The 21,665-nt window shown below is 40.5% G+C and overlaps 1 protein-coding gene across 2 annotated transcripts in view; it reads right to left on the bottom strand.

The window, feature by feature from the left end:
* Positions 1-21,456, bottom strand: part of ZCCHC7 (zinc finger CCHC-type containing 7) — a 158,986-nt gene extending 137,530 nt beyond the window's left edge. Inside the window, exons 1-2 of one of the 2 annotated variants that reach the window (XM_030567423.1) lie at positions 21,355-21,456; positions 9,849-10,557 (exon numbers count right to left, since the gene is read on the bottom strand). In XM_030567423.1, coding sequence (XP_030423283.1) covers positions 9,849-10,533 — 685 coding nt within the window. In that variant the 5' untranslated portion in view covers positions 10,534-10,557; positions 21,355-21,456. The remainder of the gene's footprint in view (positions 1-9,848; positions 10,558-21,354) is intronic. The other variant, XM_030567422.1, reaches the window with a different exon arrangement.
* Between the last annotated feature and the right edge of the window lie 209 nt (positions 21,457-21,665).

Raw genomic sequence — 21,665 nt, 5'->3', positions numbered from 1 at the left:
ACTCCAGCTAGATTTATATTCTGAACAGATCTGTCCTTGTGTTGTGATATCCTCTAAAGATGCCAAAGTACAAAATGAAGCACAGCCTGGGATTGCTCTCTTTTTAAAATGTGTATACAGTAAATTATTGGCTGTTTCCGTAAAGAATAATAGTATGATGTGTGTATGAAGATATATTGACTATCTGAATCCAGACGTCAGTTCTTGTCCAGTAGAAATGAGTAAACAACACAATCGCTACATCTGAAATTCTATAAACTGGATTTATTTATTTATTTTTTTACTAATGGGAATATTAGCAGATGTCAATAATATGGTGGATCATTTGCATCAGGTCTTTTTACTGTTGTGCCCATAAAGATGAATGAATAAGCCAAGAATTTGCCTCTTTTCCTCCACAATACATACAGATTATTTTATTTACACACACACACACACACACACTATTGAATGCCAATTGTAAGCACGTTCATAAGAATTAAGGTCTTCAGTAAGAGTTTAGGTGCACAGAACTACCTTTTTTTTGTTATTAGTACACAATCTTTAACAGTCATCTAAAACTCTGCATTTTCTTGCCATTTGATACTACAGTAGTTTCATATAGTATTTTTCAAACCTTTACATTATGTCCCACACATGTGAAAAGGAAATGGACAGAATTCTGATTTGTGACAAATTCTTGAATTTCTTCAATAGCATAAGTTACCAACATAACACAACAGTTCTCAGAATGCAATCTTCTGGTTTACTTACTCATCTTCATTTTAAAACATTGATTGGCAAGACAATTTCCACTGGAAGAAGTCTTAATTTTACTTACTCCCTGGAAAAGTAAAACCCTTTCCAGTAGACAGTTTTACAAACCAGAATTATTGTCACAATAACAGTATTAGTCATCATGTTCTTGCTTTTCATTCCACTTTGGCATATTATATTTATTTCTAATATGAAAGGCTGATATTCATTTACTTGCTTTTGCACTTATTTTAACTAAATGTTTCCCTTCCTTTCCTCTAGTATGGTCAGTCATAAATGCTGACTCTCTTGGTACTTGTTGCCCCCTAAAAACTATTTGAACTTTTTTAATTGCTAAAAAAAATTAAACCTCTACTAAAAAAGGACAAAATTAGTTTTCCCACCAGTCCCTAGAGATCTAGCTACAATATAAGACTTCTTCCCAACCTGTACGAAACACAAATAAATGGGACAAGGAAGAAAGATCAAACTGATGAGAGAAGTGGGAAAAAAATTCCCCTTTTAACAATCAACAAAACAGCGGGGGGAAAAAGAAGTGAAAAAGTCACCCAGAATATATGACCATGTAAGCATGGGCACTCTTGCAGAAAACCTAGTCTGCAACCCAAAGCCATGGGAAATTTAAATTAGTTAGAGCTAAGGTCCACAACTGGCAGGGAAATCTGTACAGATAAAAGGGACTGGTAAGATTGCAGGCACTCTTAGACTAGCTCTTTTGAGATTTCTAAAGGAACTTTATTAGTTTTATTAATTTTTTTAAATAAAGGAACTTTATTAGTTTTATTAATTTTTTTAAATAATCAAGAGATTCAAGTGTGTCCTCATTACACTGCAAAGAAGATTAACTTTTTTCTTTTAATCAAAATATCCATATGCATGTGCTGTATCTAGTAAAGGGTAGATGGATTCCCACTGCTTATTACAGCTCCAGGGTGAATGCTGTTATAATAATTCATGCACAAAAAACTCCCCCTCCATTTAAGTAATGTTAAGTTCTGACAAACATAGGCAAGAACAAATTCACATTAAAGATAAAGCATTAGTTTTAAAACTTTTCTAAGAAAAGAAGTGCACATTATAAAGTTATATATAGATTCAATACTACTGCAATATGTAGAAAAAAATAAGAAGTTAATAACAGCACCCTTAATTTTAAATTTAGTTGATGTGATATGTTACATGTAACTTTATTAATTTCCTCTTATTTGTGAGCATATAATTATAAATGCACACTCTATAATATTAATTATAACAGAGCCCTTCAAAAATTGAAAAATAAAATTAAGTATAGAATGAGCCTTTTAGAGACCACCGTATCAGCACATGCATTGGAACTATTAGAAAAGAAGATTATTTACTTCCATGGTCTTCTGTCTGCATTTAAAATACGTACAGTATACCTCCATACACAAATAGTTACACAGTGCCAGATCCTGCACGCTGCTCCATATAGCAAGGTATCTTCATCCACACGGAGTTCAGTGCAAGACATGGGTCTCAGGCACCAAACCTGTAAGGCACCAATTCCTTCTCAGAGACACCCTCTAAGCTGAGGTTGCTCAGCACCTCTCAAACTCTGCTCCAAGCAAGCAGAATCAGACACTGAGCCCCTATTCAAACAGAAATCTGCCAGGCAATTTTTATTTTACTGAAATATCAAAAGTGACTGTAGGGTTTTATAACATGTTAAATTTCATTTTAAATTGAAATGTAAATTATTTTGTGTATCAAAAAATACCATGATTTGTTGTTGTTTGCTACATTTATATCTTAATTGGTCAAATATATTTCTGGACATGTACAAAATGTTCTTGGGCCAAGATTCACCTCTCTTTTTTCAGCCCAGAGTAAACCTTAAATGAGAATTATAAACCTATAAAAGGAGGCGGGTGAGTGGGAATTAACTAAAGCAGCACTAGCCACAGTTGTTGAACTGTAATGCCCAACAGTTTTTCAAAGGTTAAAGCTTAATATGAAATGTCTCAAGTAAACAAAGATACAGTATATTGTTGGAAAACCTTTGTGAACAGCAATGTATTTTAAACAAAAACTCCTTTTCACTGCCAAAAAACCCCTTTTGCTGTGTTACTCTGGTGTCATAAACTGATATAAATTAGTACATTGTCCCATAGTGGAGGGTTCTTAACGTAAATATGAAAAGCTACAGCTATAACTCTAATTGAATCTAATTTCATTGAAGAGAAAATATATTTTCTTTCATTGCTTAGCTAAGCATCTGTAAAAATTCCTTTCAGAACTAGAAAAAAAATGTATTTTGAGGACAGGAAGAAATAGTAATTCAGATTTTTCCTGCAGCATCAAAAGAACAAAAGATTTCTCATGTATTAAAACAAATTAAAAAACAAAATCCAGAAACAAAATAAGGGATTGTTATAAAAATATCAAAGCTCTAGTATAAAAAGTTGATACTCCATTTTGCAAAGACCAAGCATGTAAAACTGGTTATCAAAGAAAATGTTAAAGTAAACGGGCAAAAGTATAAACCAAGCAAGTTTTTCCCCAAAAATATTTAAAAGATTTTCCTGCTTTTGCTTAAATACATTCATAAATAGTAAAATGGGCTATTAGCGCAGGCAGGAATGTTATAATTGTAGTCTAAGTTTCAAAGCAATTTTGCAGATTCAATACAGAGCACTAGAATTTTAACAAAATTCAACAGTCAGGAAGAATCTGTGTAAAGCACTGATGGTCAAAGAAGGGTTTTTCCTTTTTGGATCCTGACTAGTACCAAAACACTTAGATTGCAGTATTTGAGGTTGCTATATCTATCCATTTTGACCCCAACAGCTGCATAAGCAGTAGCTGTTATGATTACTACTTCTAAGCAAAGCTTCACTCCAAGGCCAAGTGTTATGACCCAACATTAATAATGCAAGAAGGAAAGTCTTTGCAGATTTGATACTCTGTTTTAAAAGCATACGTTTTCATTACTATTTCATTGTAGGCTGAATGGGAAATGTAAGTAAAGCGAAGCTTAACAAGTAAAATTTGCCGTTGGTAAGACTTGTAAACCCAGCAAAAGAGAGACAGATAGACAGACACTAAAGGTGTTAGTTAAAGATGAGCAAACTGCTTTGGAAAAAGCAGCTTCTATTTTACAGGATGATGACCGATATTTCTTCACTCATTAATCCCGCTGTTTTTAACCAATAAAATTTCAACAAACACAAAAAGCATCTTCAATAGACAAAGCATAAATTGTTTTGAAATGCAACACAGTGATGATAACCAAACTAAAGGGCCTGAAAAGGCTTCTTCTCAGTACTGACAAAGTAAGGGTCAGCCAATTCCTAAAGTGGAGTGTAAATAATCTGCCCACATGTCAGTCAGCCATTAGTTTCTTCCACTAAGCAACATCACCATAAAGCGTATTTTAAAAATCAATTTGTTGGGCAGGTAGGAGAAGAAGCAGGAAATACTCTGTATTATAAACTGTAGAGTCTGAAGGTTATTTGATAAATAGCTTTTAAAATATTTTCTAATGACCAGCAAGTTTTGGCTCAATTCTGTACAAGCTGCTCTGAGTCTTCAGTTCTTCATTTGTCTGAATTTGCCATCAAAGCCAAAGCTATAAGAAGCAAAGCATTCATGCAATCACTGAGTGAAATGTTTAAATAAAAGAGTAGAGCATAATCCTTGGCACATACACTTTTTTGTTGAGGTATTGATCATTGTTGGAAGAAAATAGATATATGTGAATAAAAAGTTAAATTGGAAATCTATTCTAGAGCGCAGCTGTTGGAAGACAAGCTATCATGCGCTAGGATCCCAAACAGTATCTGCTATGTGCGGAGAAGACGTAAATTAGTTAAAATATCTCATGTTGTGTCAACATCCCAAAATGTTATTACAATGCCAGCCAATGCTGCTAAGAAGGTTCCAGAGTTTCTAATGAGGTTTTCAGTCTGCTGAGCAATGACCATAAAGGGCATTTGAATTTAACGCTATTTACCAGAACAAGCGATATCCAGTATTTGTTACTTTTAATAGCAATTTCTAGTTGCCGGAAGTGATACCTCAAACACACTTTCAAAAAGCTGACCTATTGTGTTAGTTAAAAACACAAGTAGCCTTTCCAGTGGCCCAGTGGAGAATAACATGTGTTGCTTCCTGGGATTTTTGGGTTCAATAAGTGCCTTCAGAATTGCACTCTACAAACGGGTAATAGCAGAGAACGTTGCCTAAATAAAACACTTTGTCACTGATGGGACAGGGTGGATAGAAGATAAATCATTTTTGCACCTCTTAGGGTGATCCTCAATGCTGCAACTTTGAAAACTGTCTCTCCAAATGTAGAATAAGTGCCGAGATTAAGACAAGTGCTAAATACATGAAGGAAATATGTTAAAAGATGGCCCTTAATGAGGGAATGGATGAAATCTTGGCAGCTACAAGAAATTAGCCCTCTCATCATACATACCCTGACTGCAGTAGAGAAAAGGAGGTGAAAGCCCATCTTTCAAAGGTGTGGGATACGTCTGCCTCAAAAATGAATGTTATATATTTACAAAATAAAAATCTGCTATTGTTGTCTCTGTCTTTTTCTCATGCGCAAAGCATTTACATGTCCTAGAAACACACAGTAAAGGTCCAACTCTAGAAGATAATCCCTGCTTAAAATGCCAAATGAAAAAAAAAATTCCCTTTCGTTGTGCAAAACGGCAAACGCAGTGGAACGTACCTTCAAAAATATCACACATGGAAGGCTAAAAAAAGAGCCAATGTACACAGGGAACACCTATAGGGAGCAAGAGATATATGGTCACTGTTGGTCACTCACCCTTTGGATCTAATTTTGACAGCCTCGATCAATTTCAAACTATATGCAATCTCGTAATATAAAACTGAGATCAGGGTGAGACCCGTCAGAATCACTGGAGAAACAGTAGCTATTTGCAGAGCTCCTGGGACACCTCAGCAGGAAACAAGAAATCCAGCACCTACCCTCGTCTCCTCAAATAAAAAAGCTTAACCAGGTATTGCTGCATAGCTATAACTAAAAGTTGCACACACCAGGATCATGGTGTCATCACAGGCTTTGGTAAAAAAATAAAAAATATGTATATTGGTGGGAAATTGAAATATGACCAAAATGTAAAGGATACCATGAATCTTTAGGGAGGCTGAAGGGTAAAAATACAAGAGCATTCATATATGTACCTCAGAGCCATGATGCACAGATTAGGAATTTGAACAGCATGATTTAAGATTTTCAGAATTTTAATTCAAAATAGAAATAGCAGAAGCAGCTTGATTTATGCAGCAGGCACCAAAACGCTTCTTCACAGCATAAAGGGAACACATCTTTCTGTCTCAATGCAAAGTGCAGGTCACTGTATGCTTTTCCATCTCTTCTAAGAAGTACCATAATAGACACAGGATAGATACAGGAGGTTTATGTATGGAAGGGATTCTGTGTGCGTGCTGGGGGAACCAAGGAAGGATGTTCTTTGTTTTTATAATTTAAAAATGATGTGGTTCTTAGCTTAACCTATGTTGGCAAATCAGAAGTAGAAAACTTAACCCAATTAGGAGGGGTGCTTCATTCCTTTCCCTGGAGCAGTAATTTTTTATTCTAGTGGAACCTCAGTATCTTTATCTCCATGTCTCAAGCACAAAGACAGGCCCACCAAATGATTGACACAACAGGCCACTCCAATAGCCACAGTATTGTGCATGTTTCATTCCCTTTTTAGTGTGAATCAAACTGGGCACTATATATACCAACAGATTGTCACAGGAGGTCTCTCAAATTTATACAGCCATAAGTAACTTTGGCAAAAAATAAAGGTTTCGCCGGTCACTAAATGTTATATCCGCCTACACTCACGTTAAAAGCCTTAAAATGTAATAATTTACATAGTAGGTATTCATAGTAAACCAACAGAAGTGATGTTTAATCCTGTGCTCCAAACATTCTGAGAGTATAACTAAAAATATTTCTCAAAATAATTCCTACCTGAATTAGAGGAAATAAGTTTCTGAAAGAATAATTTGCCAATACAATTACAATAAAAACAAATTAACAGCTTGTTTTTCCTTTTCTTCTTTTAATTTGACATGAATGTGTTCAAGTTTCAGCAAATCACTGTACTTGGAGTCCACAGCACCTGAGAGATGATGCTGTGAAGCTCAATAAATAAATTATGGATATATTAGATATTGAAGATTTGCAGATTTTGCACCTTAAAATTGATGTTATCCACTATGTTCAAATGCATTAATATTTAAATACTCTTTTGGTTTTTACTTTTATACCAGCAAAAGACAAAAATAATTTTCAGCCCTGTGTCGTTTTTACCTTCGACATCATTGTATTTGTTTTAGAAACAAAATACCAGATGGAGCAAACTTTTCTGCATTGTGTATGCTTGAATAGAGGTTGTTTGAATTTCAGTCAAAATACAGACGTATACTGATTTAACCTACACCTCTTCTAAGAAGTATGCTACACTTTACCCCTCTCAGTCTTTTGTGCTCAGGCTGGGGGTTTAGGCTCAGAGCACACAGTTCCTTTCTGGCTCTCACATATATTAGACTACTCTCAAACATGTCATCATTAACTTGCACCTTTTAAACAGAAAAAACTGTGCAAGTCTTGAGATGTTTTGCAAAGTAAATACATGTGAAAGGAGGACACAATGCCTGAACAAAAACAAATTAAGTTCAATGCACATACTGGAAAGAAGGCTACAACATGGTAGCAGACTCCACAGTGTAACTGATCACTGTTCTGTAAATCATAAAGCATGAGATTACCCTTGACAATACCATTACTGATGCTAGTCAAAAACAGGGGAAGGGTTTCTGAAGGGCTTCACTACAAATGAAGCAAAACTACATCTGGATATTAGCCACAAGTTAATTTTTCTAAATGCTACTCTGAGTTTAGGCAGCTGCACAACAAAATTATGGTACTGCAGTAAGAGAACAAAGATTTGAATTTTCACATTGGTATTACATCCAGTAAAATCACTATTTTGATAAATTGTTTACAAAATATCTCCAAAAAATGCATAATGTACTTTTTTCATGTAATATAAAAAGCTTATGTATTCTTTACACATTTCTCTATATTCTGCTGGAGGATAATTTTTAGAACCACCATAGGCAATTCCTACAGGTAAGCCTACAAAGGATGTGTAGAGTCAAAAAATAAATTGATCACCTTGCCTGTCCAATATGGTTAATCACTGAACAATATAAGATGATCAAACAAAAGTGACATGTACACAAGTTACCACTAGCCAAGTATCATTTTGCTATGCACAAACTGTATTACCAAATATCCTGGTACATTTGCTGCCTAAAAGGCACAAAGCATTCTGTTAAAGAAACATATATACTTTATACTGCCATGACACAGTTAGTTGTGGTTTGAAGAAAGGAAAGAAAATGTGAAATATAAAAAGAAAACAATCAAATAAAATGTAGTAAAATTGGGTTTTAAAACTTAACTATTATACTTTTAAATTATGTTAAAAAGAGATTTACAGGGAGAAAACATATCTGATAGAGAACGTGACAATCTGAAAATGTGATGTGGCACTTGTGTTCTGTACCACTATACTTGCCACTGATTTGAGAACAATGTGCACAGCAATTTTTTTGTGAAATTTCTAGACAATGGGCAGCCGCACAATGGTCTCAAAGCAACACACTGCGGTAAAGGGCATGTTATAATCTATTTAGCAAGTAACTACAGAAAAACAAACCAGATTAAAACACATTCTGTAGGTGGGATGTTACAGAATTCTTAGAGGCAAAGGACAATTTAAAGAAGGGAAAGAAGACATATTTCTGGCTTCCTCCCTCATTATGAATACATGGGAAATAGTGCTAACCATCTGAACAATAATTCTGAAACAATCTCATGCTTGCTGATATCAGTTCACATATTAGCAATGAAGAATGTCTCCCTCAACACGCATAACTACATAGTGCGTCATTTGTGGGCACCAAAAGAAAACTAAAGCAATATAGGGCTGAGAAAGTGCTACCCATACATTTGTGAGTCAAAGCTGAGTGAAGGCCCTAACTGCTACAGGTGACTTGACAGGCCTTACTGCACTGAATCAATATCTGACAGCAATGCTCCCTCTCAAGTGACTGACAGGGGGACACTGTTTCTGGAAATTATCTCAGTGCAGCGAGAGACTAGCATGCATAGGGAAACAGAAAATGACAGTCAAGTAGATTTTTCAGTCATTGGTTCCAGAATACATATTATCCTAGCAATAAAATAATCATCACAACGTGCGGCCAATGTGATAACTTTACCATGGAAAAGACTTGCTAAAAACAGGTCTCTACAATCAATTCTTTGAATTATGTCATCTTCACTGACTTTCCTCTACAGTAACTTGGAAACATATTTTAAAATATACCAAAAAACTAGATGATAATAATCCTGCTGTTTAGGAATTAACATGTACTATCTCATGCAGGATTTGTATATTGTTGATAGTAAATTTTAGAAAACAGCAGTCTCAGTATAATTGAATTATTTACGCTGACCATAGGGATTATACCCTTCTCCTACTGTATTTTTCAGTAGTCTTAATTTTGTGATTTCTCCCTTCAGTTTTGTTTATTCTCAAATTTCTCTTGACATTGCTATATTTTCACTACTTACTTATTTGCTTTGATCACAATAATTATCCGTTATATACCTTTCTTATTTCTATTCGTGCATCCCAAATATTGGTTTATCTTTTCTCCCCTGTCTATTTCTCAGTAATAGTTTTATTTAACCAATTCAAATCCTTCTGAATTCCCTCCTCTCTCTTTGTCAGTTCTTTGGAGTAGAGAGACTGTCATTTGCTTCTCTGCAAAGCACTATGCACGTCTGGCACTTCTCAAATAATACACAATAGTATTAACGATTATCTGCTACATCATATTTTATGTCTGCCATCCACTTTACAATTCCCTCCTTCTTGCCACCTTGCACTGCATCTACTTCTTTCCCTTTATTTTTCCTTTATAATATTGACATCAATATCATGGTAACCAGATCTTTCCATCAGCTCCTTTACTCTATTCAGTGTTATCTATACAAAAGTACTGACCTTCACTGACAGCAGTTCCACAGCCTTCAAGGTTCAAAATGATATTTTCATCTCTGACATCTGTATCACATCCCAATAGCATCCAGCTCTCCACATTATCACTTTCAGAGATTGTGCTCTCCTCTTCTTCCTCATCATTTGAGCTATCCTCTATTACCAGAATTTCTTGGATCATGCGTACTCTACCAGCAGAAGTTGGTTTAGACTTCTCACTAGCCCTTTTCTCTTTACTTGACTTTTTTGCATCAGAATCCAAGGTAGTGGGTGCAGAAGCTCTAGCAGGGTTCCGTGTGGAGCATCCTGGTTGACATAATTGTTTAGCTGGTGTTAGGGAGGTTGCTGTGTTCTTCACTTTGCTTTTGTAAACACTGTCTTCATCAGGTGTGTCAGATAAGATTATGACCTCAGGGCCATCTGAAATCTGAACAACATCATTGTCCGAGAATATAAGGTTCTTGCTCTGGTCCAATTTATTGATCAGAACTGAACTCTGACCTTGCTTCTCTACAGAGTCCACTATCTCCTCACTCTCTTCCTGCCCATTGACTCCTCCAAGACTCTGTGCATAATGGACCTGGCTGTAGAGATGAAATTCTACCTCACTGTCAACACTTAGTTCGCTGGATGACTCTTCACGATAAAGGTCATCATCATATGTTTCTATGTCTCCATGCCCCACGAACATTCTGGAAAGAAAGCAGACCCGTATCTAGGAAAAAAACAAAACACCTTATCAGTAATGCCAAGTAAACGGGTCCAGAAACTCTATGAAAATGTAATACTTTTTTCATCTGTAATAGCAGAAGCCTTTTATATACTTAAAACATCATTCATATCACTCTTTAATGCAAACAGTAGTTAACTACATAATATCCTCAGAAACTCAGTAGGTGTTTCCGTGGACAATCATGGAGCTATGAACACAGAAAATGACATCACACCAAGCAGATTTATGATACTGGAAACATTAATTATAACATTCACAATAGCAAATGCTATAGTTAAGTTTGCACTATGATTTTCATTTTAACCTCAGCTGTTTTGACTCAGTCATGACAATTGCATTTAACATTATCCTAGTCCCCAGTAACCCTCCTACATGGTAGAGACAAAACCAGAGCTCAGGACTCAGTTGGAAGCCAAGAAAAGATCCTGCATTTTAGCTTTAGTTCTTTCAATTACTGTACCAGTATTAATTCTGTAAAAGCAGCAAAGAGTCCTGTGGCACCTTATAGACTAACAGATGTATTGGAGCATGAGCTTTCATGGGTGAATACTCACTTCGTTGGATGCATGTAGTGGGTATTCACTCACGAAAGCTCATGCTCCAATACGTCTGTTAGTCTATAAGGTGCCATAGGACTCTTTGCTGCTTTTACAGATCCAGACTAACACGGCTACCCCTCTGAGGATTAATTCTGAGTACTTCACAGTCTTTATTACTGAGCAATGCCTCATATTTGCACGTCAAGAGGCAGGCAGATACCATTCACCCATTTTACAAAAGAGATACTAAGACCACTTACAACAGAGCTGGGAATAGAACCTAAGTCTCATATCTTTTCCACTCAGGAACACTGCATTTTAGAATAAATGTGCCAAATTTGTAACCACTACTCACTCCCACCCAGAGCCAGGAACAGAACCTGAGATTTCAGGTTTATAACATTCCTCTGGTGTCTGGCAAACAAGATACATTATTTCTGATTCATGCATCATGAACAATAAAAATTCTGCAACTGGAACATAGATTATAGTTCTTCTGATAATATGAAGAGAATCCAGTTTATTCTCCCATAGCTGGCTCCAGTAGTGCTAATATTGGTAAAAAGTGCAAAAATATAGTAAAGTAAAATGCCACTCCGGACATACAGAGAGATCAAGTCTACTGCGTAAGAATTTTTAGTGTCATTTTTCAATGAAGAATTGCCGTTCAAATTTAACAGCTTGTCCATTTGTACAAAAACTAATATTTGTTTTGGAAACATAACTTTTAAAATGGTTCACATTATATACAGGAAAAAGTATTTTCCTTTCCTCTTTAAAGACTGATCTTGCATTTCTGGACACAATAAAACTACTCAAGTCAATGGACTTTTCTGAACATGTAAAAAATACAAGACTGGACTCTGAGGGTATGTCTACACAGCAATTAAACACCCTCAGCCAGCCTAGGTCAGCTGACTTGGGCTCAAGGGGTTGGGGCTATGAGGCTATAAAACGGCCATACAGACATTCAGGTTCTGGATGGAGCCCGGGCTCCAAGACAGACCCTCCCCTGTCATGGAGTCCCAGAGCCTGGGTTCCAGTTTGAGCATGAATGTCTACACTGCAATTATACAGCCTCCACAAGCCCGAGTTAGTTGACCTGGGCAGGCTGCAGGTGTTTAATCAATGTATAGATATATCCTGAGTTTTTTGGCTGTGGAAGGTAGTAGTTTGGCATGTTAAAGTCCACAAAGGATATATATCCATCCTAAATCAAAAATTCAAATTTATATTTACTATTGCTATTATGGTACCCTACTCTGAATAGAGACAAAAGGCAAAATCTCAAAATATTTCACAAAGTGAAAAACTTAATGGCTCCAGTGAAGCAAAACATTTTGTTTTGATAATTTCAAAATATTTTGGTTTAGTTTTGACCTTTTTAAAAACTTTTTTTTAAAATAATAAATTAAGTTAAATTTCAAAATGACAAGTCATTTTGAACCAAAAAAACTGAAAAACAAGATGGGGCATTTTGACAAATTAAAAAAAAAAAAACTTTTGGGGGGTTTATAAAGTTTGTCAAAACCTGCCCTTGCCAACAAAATTTCAGTTTTAAGAAAAAATTTAGTTCCATCAAAAAACTTCTGACCATTTCTTAACATAGCTAATTGAGCTTCTTTCTGGCCTGGTACTGGAGTCTCCAATATTTATAAATTTGGGAGACTTTAATACTCATACAGATGACACTTCTATCTAGCATAAAAACTCTTCTCCACCATGACAACTACAACGTTCTGTCTAGGATCCCTCTGAATTGGTCAGTCCACTAGAGGAGACTCATCAGCCCACTGAGTTTCCAGAAAGAACACCATGACAGAGAGCCCTATTTAGCTACATGACCAGTGCAATGATAGTCTGGCAAGGCCCTACAGTCATCTGTTGACCACTACTCTTGGTACACTGGCCATTAGACACACCTTCCTCCCATTGTCTTGGTTCACTGATGACGTATGTTAGATAAAGCATGAGAGAATGAGATTAGAACACAGTGACACAAAATATATCCAAGAACCAAACAAATTTATGCAATTCTATGCTTCAACTGAGAGAAATGTTAAAAAAAAACAAAAAAACTTCTGCCATAGCATCTGTAAAATCTTGACTAGCTGAACTGTAACAGCTAAAGTACAAGCACTGATTTCAGACAATCTCTGACTCAACTAGCATTTACCTTGAAGAGCCCTTATATTACTTTTGGAGGCACAGGGATTGGCAGTGAATCACTCAATATAAGCTCTCCAGGTCCAAACAGAGAGAATCAGAGTAGAGGATGAGGAACACACTATCTTCGTAGACAGAGTTTTTGCCCAATCAAGCAACCCTATGCCACCTTAGACTAATAATCTGTGATTTTTGAAAGCAAGTATAGAATACTTCCTTCAACAAGGTGAGCCCACCATCAGGGTTAAAAAGCAATACTTTGGCTGGTGTTCAAGAAGCCATCACTCAGCTCAAAGAATCTTGCCTATTATTGTTGTGTCTTTAACCCTCACATTCTAGACAAAGTTATTTGAAAAGTTGGTTAAGTGAGCCATGACCAAAAACATAAGCATCCAATGTTAGATCTATTAGCACTCTTTGACACTTGACCATGAGGTGCTGCTAACTCATCTAGACAACATTAGTGCAATTTGGCCCATCCCCATTAACGTCTATTCATTCTCTCCTGTCAGATAGACTCCAGAGGATCAAGATGGATAACTAACTGCTCCTCCTTCTGTCCAAGGCTCTTGAACTAGAGAGCCTTACAGAGATCAATCGTGTCTCCTCTCTTCTTCAGCATATATGTCAGATCACTGGGGAGATGAGATACTACAGGGTTTATCACCAATAAGCTGGATGGCATCCAGCTCTCCATCTCATTCTCATCAAACATGGGCAATAACTTTACTCTTACTTTCTAGTGCTGGAGTGAGAAAAAATACTTGGATGAAAAGTGGCAGGTCAATCTCTAGCCAAGGAAAACTGAAATTATATTGGTAGGAAAAGAGAAAGCCCTCGACAGAAATTGACAGAGCTTTCCCTTCATCCTCTGTTGAGGACATCTGCACTCAGACTGTGATGGGGAAGGCCTGGAATCTTACCGAACTCCTATCGACATTCAAATAGCCAGAAATGCTTTTTTCGATCTTCAGCTAAATTGAGTATTTCCTTTCATATGTGGGCCTACCCATACGGACTGATGGTCGTCACCTTTACGCTGGACTACCACAAAGCACTCTCTTGTGTTTCAGTGTGAAAGCCAAGCAGAAGCTTCAGCTGGTCCACCATTTCCCTAGGTAATACAGACCAATAAGAGCACATCACACTGGTGATTCACACGCCACGTTGCCTCAAGATCCATGTCAAGGTCCTGGTTCTAACATACAAAAGGTGCAGGGATTTGGCCAAATGTGGTTGCTAACTGAGCCACGGTACAACTTTTGGTGCAAGGCTTCCCTCAATATGTCCTAGAGTTCAGACCAGAAGGTGCCATTAGATCATCTAGGCCGATCTATCACAGGCTACTGAGTTTCACGCAAATATCCCTATGTTGAGCCCAACCACTTCAGTTAAATTAAGGCATTTTAGTCCTCAGAAGACTAAACTGTTTTGTGTCACAGGCAAAGAACGATAATAGTTGCAAAATGGCGGGCAGTGTCTCTCGGACACTAAATGAGAACAACCCAATTAAAGGAACATAGCCAAGTTTAAAAAAAAAAGTCACGCTTGTCTGAAATTTTTTAAACCACTGTTGTTACAAGCAACAGCCTAGAATTCTAAAATAAAGAGATTAGAGAAAAAAACATTGTATTTTTTTCAACTTATTTACATTGTGCATTTGACAGCAGTTTTATACATCGCCATTTAACAAATAAGTTTCTTAAGAGAGATTTTTTTAAAAATAGCATCATGTGATTGAAAAATGACAAACATTGTAGAGGATGAGAGGGTGAGCAGAAAAGAGCAAGGTGTAGTTACCGACTAGAAGGCAGAGTTACAGGATGGAGAAAGTATCAGAGGGGTAGCCATGTTAGTCTGGATCTGCAAAAAGTGACAAAGAGTCCTGTGGCACCTTATAGACTAACAGATGACATGCATCTGACGAAGTGGGTATTCACCCACGAAAGCTTATGCTCCAAAACGTGTTAGTCTATAAGGTGCCACGGGACACTTTGTTGCTTTTTACAGGATGGAGAAAGAACACCCAACAGTCGTACCAAATGAAGCTCTGGAATAATGGCTAGTAAAACACATTCTCTTGCACGAAGCTCCTTCATTGACCACAGTTGAGAAGGTACTGTTTGGAACATTCAGAAAGTAGCATTTATGCATGCTAGAGAGTGTTGTGCACAACAGCCAACTGAGTGGTCTGGCATCTAATGCTATCCCTTGCTGCCGCCACCACCATCAACACTACCCTGCCTTGGGAAGAACAGTACCCCTTATATTAAATAGTCTTCATGGAGTTGCTCGAACCAACTTCACATACTCTGTGTCTCTATTACATCAACCACTCTCCCCATAATTCCTCGGCTAATCTAGTACTGTCTTCCTGCTACTCCCAACATATAGCACACAGATGGCACAATAGCCTTTTCCTCTATTTCGCTTGCCATCTGGAAGACAACTTCTGTTTAAATAACTCTCCATCTTATTTCAAATGTAAATTGAAAACATCTTTTTTAACACTCTATCCCCTTGTAGTTGCAAAGACAGCCTTTCAAATGTGGACCTCTGGCGTGTTTGTTCCCTGAGTCTGTAGTCACCTCCAGTGCACCTGCTACAGCGCGAATCTTCACAACCGCAGCAACCAACAGAATTGACAAATCTAGTCAGTTTCTCTGATGCTACTTAATACCAGATGGACAGCAATAAAACTGAAGAGCAAAATTGACATGATACTTCCCTGCTGGTTGCTGCTAAGAATATTAGCATTAAAGGCATTTGAGCTAATCCAGGATGGGAAAGAGACTATAGAAAAAACAGAGAATGAGAAGGGATAAGGCCCCAGCAGAAGCCAGGATACTGAGGAAGGAAAGAGCAACAGAACTCTACTGCCGTCAGAAGGCCCTGCAATGGCAGGGGTCTCTGGTAAATATTTCAGGCTCTACCTATACATCTTCATTCTTCTCTTCCTGTACTTTTATGTAATCTCTGTAATGGTGTTACTTAACTCTAAACTGTTTTAGGACAAAGGCTGTATTAAAGAAGTTGTACAAAACAAAGATGTGTTGCATTGTTTAATGGAGTAAGTACAAGAGAAAGGAGAATAGCTAGTCCTTTTCCCAAGTATAAAAAACAAAACAAAACAAAGCAGCAAATGAAGATATTCTGTTCTAGAAAAAACAATGGTTTCAGAGAACTGCCAAAACCTATTCAATCCCCACCAGCTTGTTCAGATTTAAATCATTTGAGATTTGGATAATACCTGTAACACTTAAGAGTCCAGACTAGAAAATCTCTATTCCATTTTATCTATATTTAATTAAATAGGCTAAAGCACTACACAGTTCACGTATCATGAATAATACCACTATGGCAACTGAAGATGTGCAATGCATAATGTCTATTTAACTTACTGAACTGGTGTTTTTAATGTTTTAAATTATTCTAACAGAACTTCAGATAGATGGCTGTAAATTTAAATTAATCTTTAAACAAATCTATTTAAACTGAAACACATTTTATTTAAATTGAAATCATTTTAATCCATCCTGCACCAGAGCTGACACAGGCTGTATCTAAGTGTCTTTCATCCCAGTTTCAAGTAGTATAGAAGTAGATGGAGGGCACCATGAGGTTGACACTAATGGATAAAGTAGCCCTGCCATTATGATTATGTCAGAGGCAAAGGGAGGCTAGCCTGCATTGCTAAACAGCAGTCTATCCAAACAAATAAGAAGCAACAGGAGAGACTAAGCACTCTTTCTTCAAATGTTAGTTTACTAGCATGTTTGTAGTTTGTTCAAATGGAGACAAATAGTTTTCAAGTAGAGTGAAAACTGCTTTAAACAAGAAAAAATTGAGTCTGAGACAGAAATGGTGTCTTAAACAGAATCATCAGACACAAAGATGAGCACAATATGTTGGGGAAGAGTCAAAAAGGCTTTTGTAAAGGGAACGCATGCCTCACCAATCTATTAGAATTCTTTGAGGAGGTCAACAATCGTGTGGACAAGGATGATCCAGTGGACAGAGTGTATTTGGACTTGCACAATGCATTTGACAAGGTCTCACACCAAAGGCTTTTAAGCAAAGTCATGGGATACGGGGGAAGGTCCTCTCATGGATCAGTAACTGGTTAAAAGACAAGAAATAAATATGAAAAAATGGTCAGTTTTCACAATGGAAAGAAGTAAATAGCATGGTCCTTCAAGGATCTGTACTGAGATGTATGCTGTTCAACATATTCATAAATGATCTGAAAGAGAGGGCAAAAAAGGTGGCATAGTTTGCAGATGATACAATAGTACTCAAGGTAGTTAAGACCAAAACAGACGGCGTAGAGTTACAAAGGAATCTCAAAAAACTGGGTTACGGGGTAACAAAATGGCAGATAAAACGCAGGATTGGTAAATACAAGCTAATACACATTGGAAAACATAATCCCAATTATACATACAGAATGAGGGTTTCTAAATAAACTGTTACCAGTCAAGAAAGAGATCTTGGAGTCCTTGCGGCTAGTTCTCTGAAAATATCCACTCAATGTGCAGAGGTAGTCAAAAAAGGTAAGTGTTAGAAACCATTTAAAAAGGAATAGATAAGAAGACAGCAAATAGCATAATGCCACCATATAAATCAATGGTAAACCCACACCTTGAATAATGCATGTGGTTCTGGTTGCCCCATCTCAAAAAAGATATTAGAAACAGAAAAAGTACAGAGAAGGGCAACAAAAATGATTAAGGGGATGAAAGACCTTCCATATGAGGAGATCAAAAGACCAAGACTGTTGAGCTTGGAAAACACACAACTAAGGGGGGATATGATAGAGGTCTATAAAATCATGACTGGTGTGGAGAAAGAGAATATGGGAGTGTTATCTACCTCTTTACATAACAAAAGAACCAGGGGTCACCAATTAAATTAATAGGTAACAGGTTTAAAACAAACAAAAGGAAGTACACCCGATATAACATGACCTGATATAACACAAATTTGGATATAATGCAGTAAAGCAGTGCTGGGGGGGAGGGGGCCTACACACTCTGATGGATCAAAGCAAGTTCAATATAACATGGTTTCACACAGTAAGATTTTTTGGCTCCCGAAGACAGCGTTATATAGGGGTAGAGGTGTATTTCCTTCATACAATGTACAATCACATGGACCACTAATCTGACCGAGTATGGGCATTCTTGTTCTTATAAAAGAATTAAAAACTTCAGGTATTCTTTACAGTGATCTCTTACGGATGTTATCTAAACACTTTTTCCCACCATGATCACAGAATGGGTGCAACTCCATTTAAATCAGCTGAATTGTCCCTTTACATCAAGTATGAATTTTACCTGAAGACCTAAGCACACCTCTCTGCCAACAATCCATATGATGAACTTATAAATAACCCAACATTATGTCAGTGTAGAAGATCATAAAAATGGAGGTTTCTAGGACAGTGAATGGGTAAGGAGAGGAAAGGTGATAATCCAACTGTCTATGCAGAATATATGTGGTACCCATTTACAGAACACACAAATGTAATTTTATTGAAATTATATTAATCTCTTCTCCCTCTCCAAGTGCCTCCTTCTGACCTTTCCCATAAAATACAAAGTTCTAAGGATGAAACTGCCAGGGACCCACTACTCACTCTTTTCCTGAACTGTCTAGGGACGTACAGGTTTGGCACTCATATAGCAATTGAAGAACTAGACATTTATACAATAACACGGAAGACAAGCACTTTTTTTTTTTTTTTTTTTTTAATACCAAGCAGCTCTAAAATTTAAGGCATTTAGCACTACTAAAAGCTTTTATGGCACAAGACAGCAGAGCCTGGCCCACCTCAGCTTAAATAAAGACAACAGGTGCCAACATGAGATATACCATCTTGATCTAAGTAGACACTACTTGGATCAAGAGGGAGTACTGCATGCTGGGACCCCAGTATCAAGGCCAGCTGCAATACACTGATTTATACTAGTTAGATGTAAAAGGATCAACATTTGGGAGCCAGCATCATATGGAAACCATGTCATATGTGGGCAGTTTCGGGCTGCAGAAGGGAGACAAGGAAAGGGGTAGGCAGTGGGGAAGTGACTCTGGGCAGGACATGATGAAGATGGGGTGGGGGGCACTGATGCAGAGGACATGTAGTGGAAGTGATGTTCTCCAGGATCTGAGACAGGGCCTCCCTATGAAGCAGCTCTGGGGACGGGAGTCTGAGGAAAGGGGCATTTGGACTCTGGGGAACACGAGGTATAAGGGGGTGAAGAGGCGCTGGAGACAGGGAGCTTTAGGACGATGGAGCTTGGGGGCAGGCAGGAGGCTCTGGGAAAGGACCAGAGCATGCTGTGGGAGAGTGGCAAGGGCCTCTGGAAACAGGGGGCATGGAATGCAGAGGTGGGCAGGCGACATGGGGGCAGACACTGGCTGGGCAGGGAACGCAGGTAGAGGGCAGAGGTGGCTCTGGAAAAGGAGGAGGTATGGAAGACAAGGGGCTGGAGAGAATGGGGGCTCTGGCTGGGGAGGGGGCAAAGGTGGCTCTGGACAAGTAGGGGGTATGGAAGAGAAGGGGGTGGGGTGAGGGGGCACAGAAAAGGGAGTTGAGGGGAGAAGCTCGGGCAGGCGGCATTCAGGAGGGAGAGGCTCTGAGGAGGGGGGAGGCTCGGGCAGGGGGCATTTGGGGGAGGGGCTCTGAGGAGGGGGAGGCTCTGGACAGGTAGGGGCTATGGAAGAGAAGGGACTGGGGGCATGCAAGGGAGGATGGGCTCTGTCCGGGCAGAGGGCACGGAGAAGGGGAGCGGCTCGGGCAGGTGGCATTCAGGGAGGAGGGGCTCTGAGGGGGGAGGCCGGGCAGGGGGCATTCAGGGGGGAGGGGATCTGAGGAGGAGGACATTCGGGGGAGGGGCTCTGAGGAGGGGAAGGCTCAGGCAGAGGGCATTCAGGGGGCTCTGAGGGGGGCGGCTCGAGCAGGGGGCATTCAGGGGGAGGGGCTCTAAGGAGGGGGGAGGCTCGGGCAGGGGACATTTGGGGGAGGGGCTCTGAGGAGGAGGCGGCTCAGGCAGGTAGCATTCAGGGGGGAGGGTCTCTGAGGGGGGAGGCTCGGGCAGGGGGCATTCAGGGGGGAGGGGCTCTGAGGAGGGGGAGGCTCCAGCAGGGGGCATTCGGGGGAGGGGCTCTGAGGGGGGAGGCTCGGGCAGGGGGGAGGGCTCTGAGGGGGGAAGCTCGGGGGGGACATACGGGGGGAGGGGCTCTGAGGGGGGAGGCTCGGGGGGGACATACGGGGGAGGGGCTCTGAGGGGGGGAGGCTCGGGCAGGGGTCATTCAGGGGGGAGGGGTCTGAGGGGGGAGGCTTGGGGGACATACGGGGGAGGAGCTCTGAGGGGGGAGGCTCGGGGGGGACATACGGGGGAGGAGTCTGAGGGGGGAGGCTCGGGGGGGACATACGGGGGAGGGGTCTGAGGGGGGAGGCTCGGGCAGGGGGCATTCAGGGGGGAGGGGTCTGAGGGGGGAGGCTGGGGGGGGACATACGGGGGAGGGGCTCTGAGGGGGAGGCTCGGGGGGGGACATACGGGGGAGGGGTCTGAGGGGGGGAGGCTCGGGCAGGGGGCATTCAGGGGGGAGGGGTCTGAGGGGGGAGGCTCGGGGGGGACATACGGGGGAGTGGCTCTGAGGGGGAGGCTCGGGGGGACATACGGGGGAGGGGTCTGAGGGGGGGAGGCTCGGGCAGGGGGCATTCAGGGGGGAGGGGCTCTGAGGGGGAGGCTCGGGCAGGGGGCATTCAGGGGGGAGGGGTCTGAGGGGGGAGGCTCGGGGGGACATACGGGGGGAAGGGCTCTGAGGGGGAGGCTCGGGGGGGACATACGGGGGAGGGGTCTGAGGGGGGGAGGCTCGGGCAGGGGGCATTCAGGGGGGAGGGCTCTGAGAGGGAGGCTCGGGGGGGACATACGGGGGAGGGGTCTGAGGGGGGGAGGCTCGGGCAGGGGGCATTCTCGGGGAAGAGGCTCTGAAGAGGGGGAGGCGGCGAGGCCCGGCCCGGCCCGCCACGCTGGGTGCCTGCCCGCCGGCCGCCCCGCTCACTCACACACTCGCTGCCGGCTCCTGCACCAGGAAGCACCAACCAGGAAACTCCACGACCGGAACACGCGCCGGGGACGCCCCCGAGGCCCCGCCCAGGGCGCCGGCACTTCCGGCGCAGGGGGGGGCTGCCGAAGGGGCGCGTCAGTGGCGCGGGCTCTGTGCTTCCCCCGGCCCCGCGCGCTGCTGGCGAGGCGCGGTCCCGGCCGCTTCCCTCGGCTCGCGGACGGAGCCTGGGCCGCGCCACCCGCCAAAAAACTACATGTCCCAGGAGTCCATGGGGCTTCGGATGTGAGCGCGGCACGTGGCGCTCAGAGG

Source organism: Gopherus evgoodei, chromosome 6 (assembly GCF_007399415.2).
Source record: "Gopherus evgoodei ecotype Sinaloan lineage chromosome 6, rGopEvg1_v1.p, whole genome shotgun sequence".
NCBI classification, from domain to species: domain Eukaryota; kingdom Metazoa; phylum Chordata; order Testudines; family Testudinidae; genus Gopherus; species Gopherus evgoodei.
Note: the sequence above shows the minus strand (reverse complement) of the source record. Positions and strands in the feature narration are given on the sequence as shown.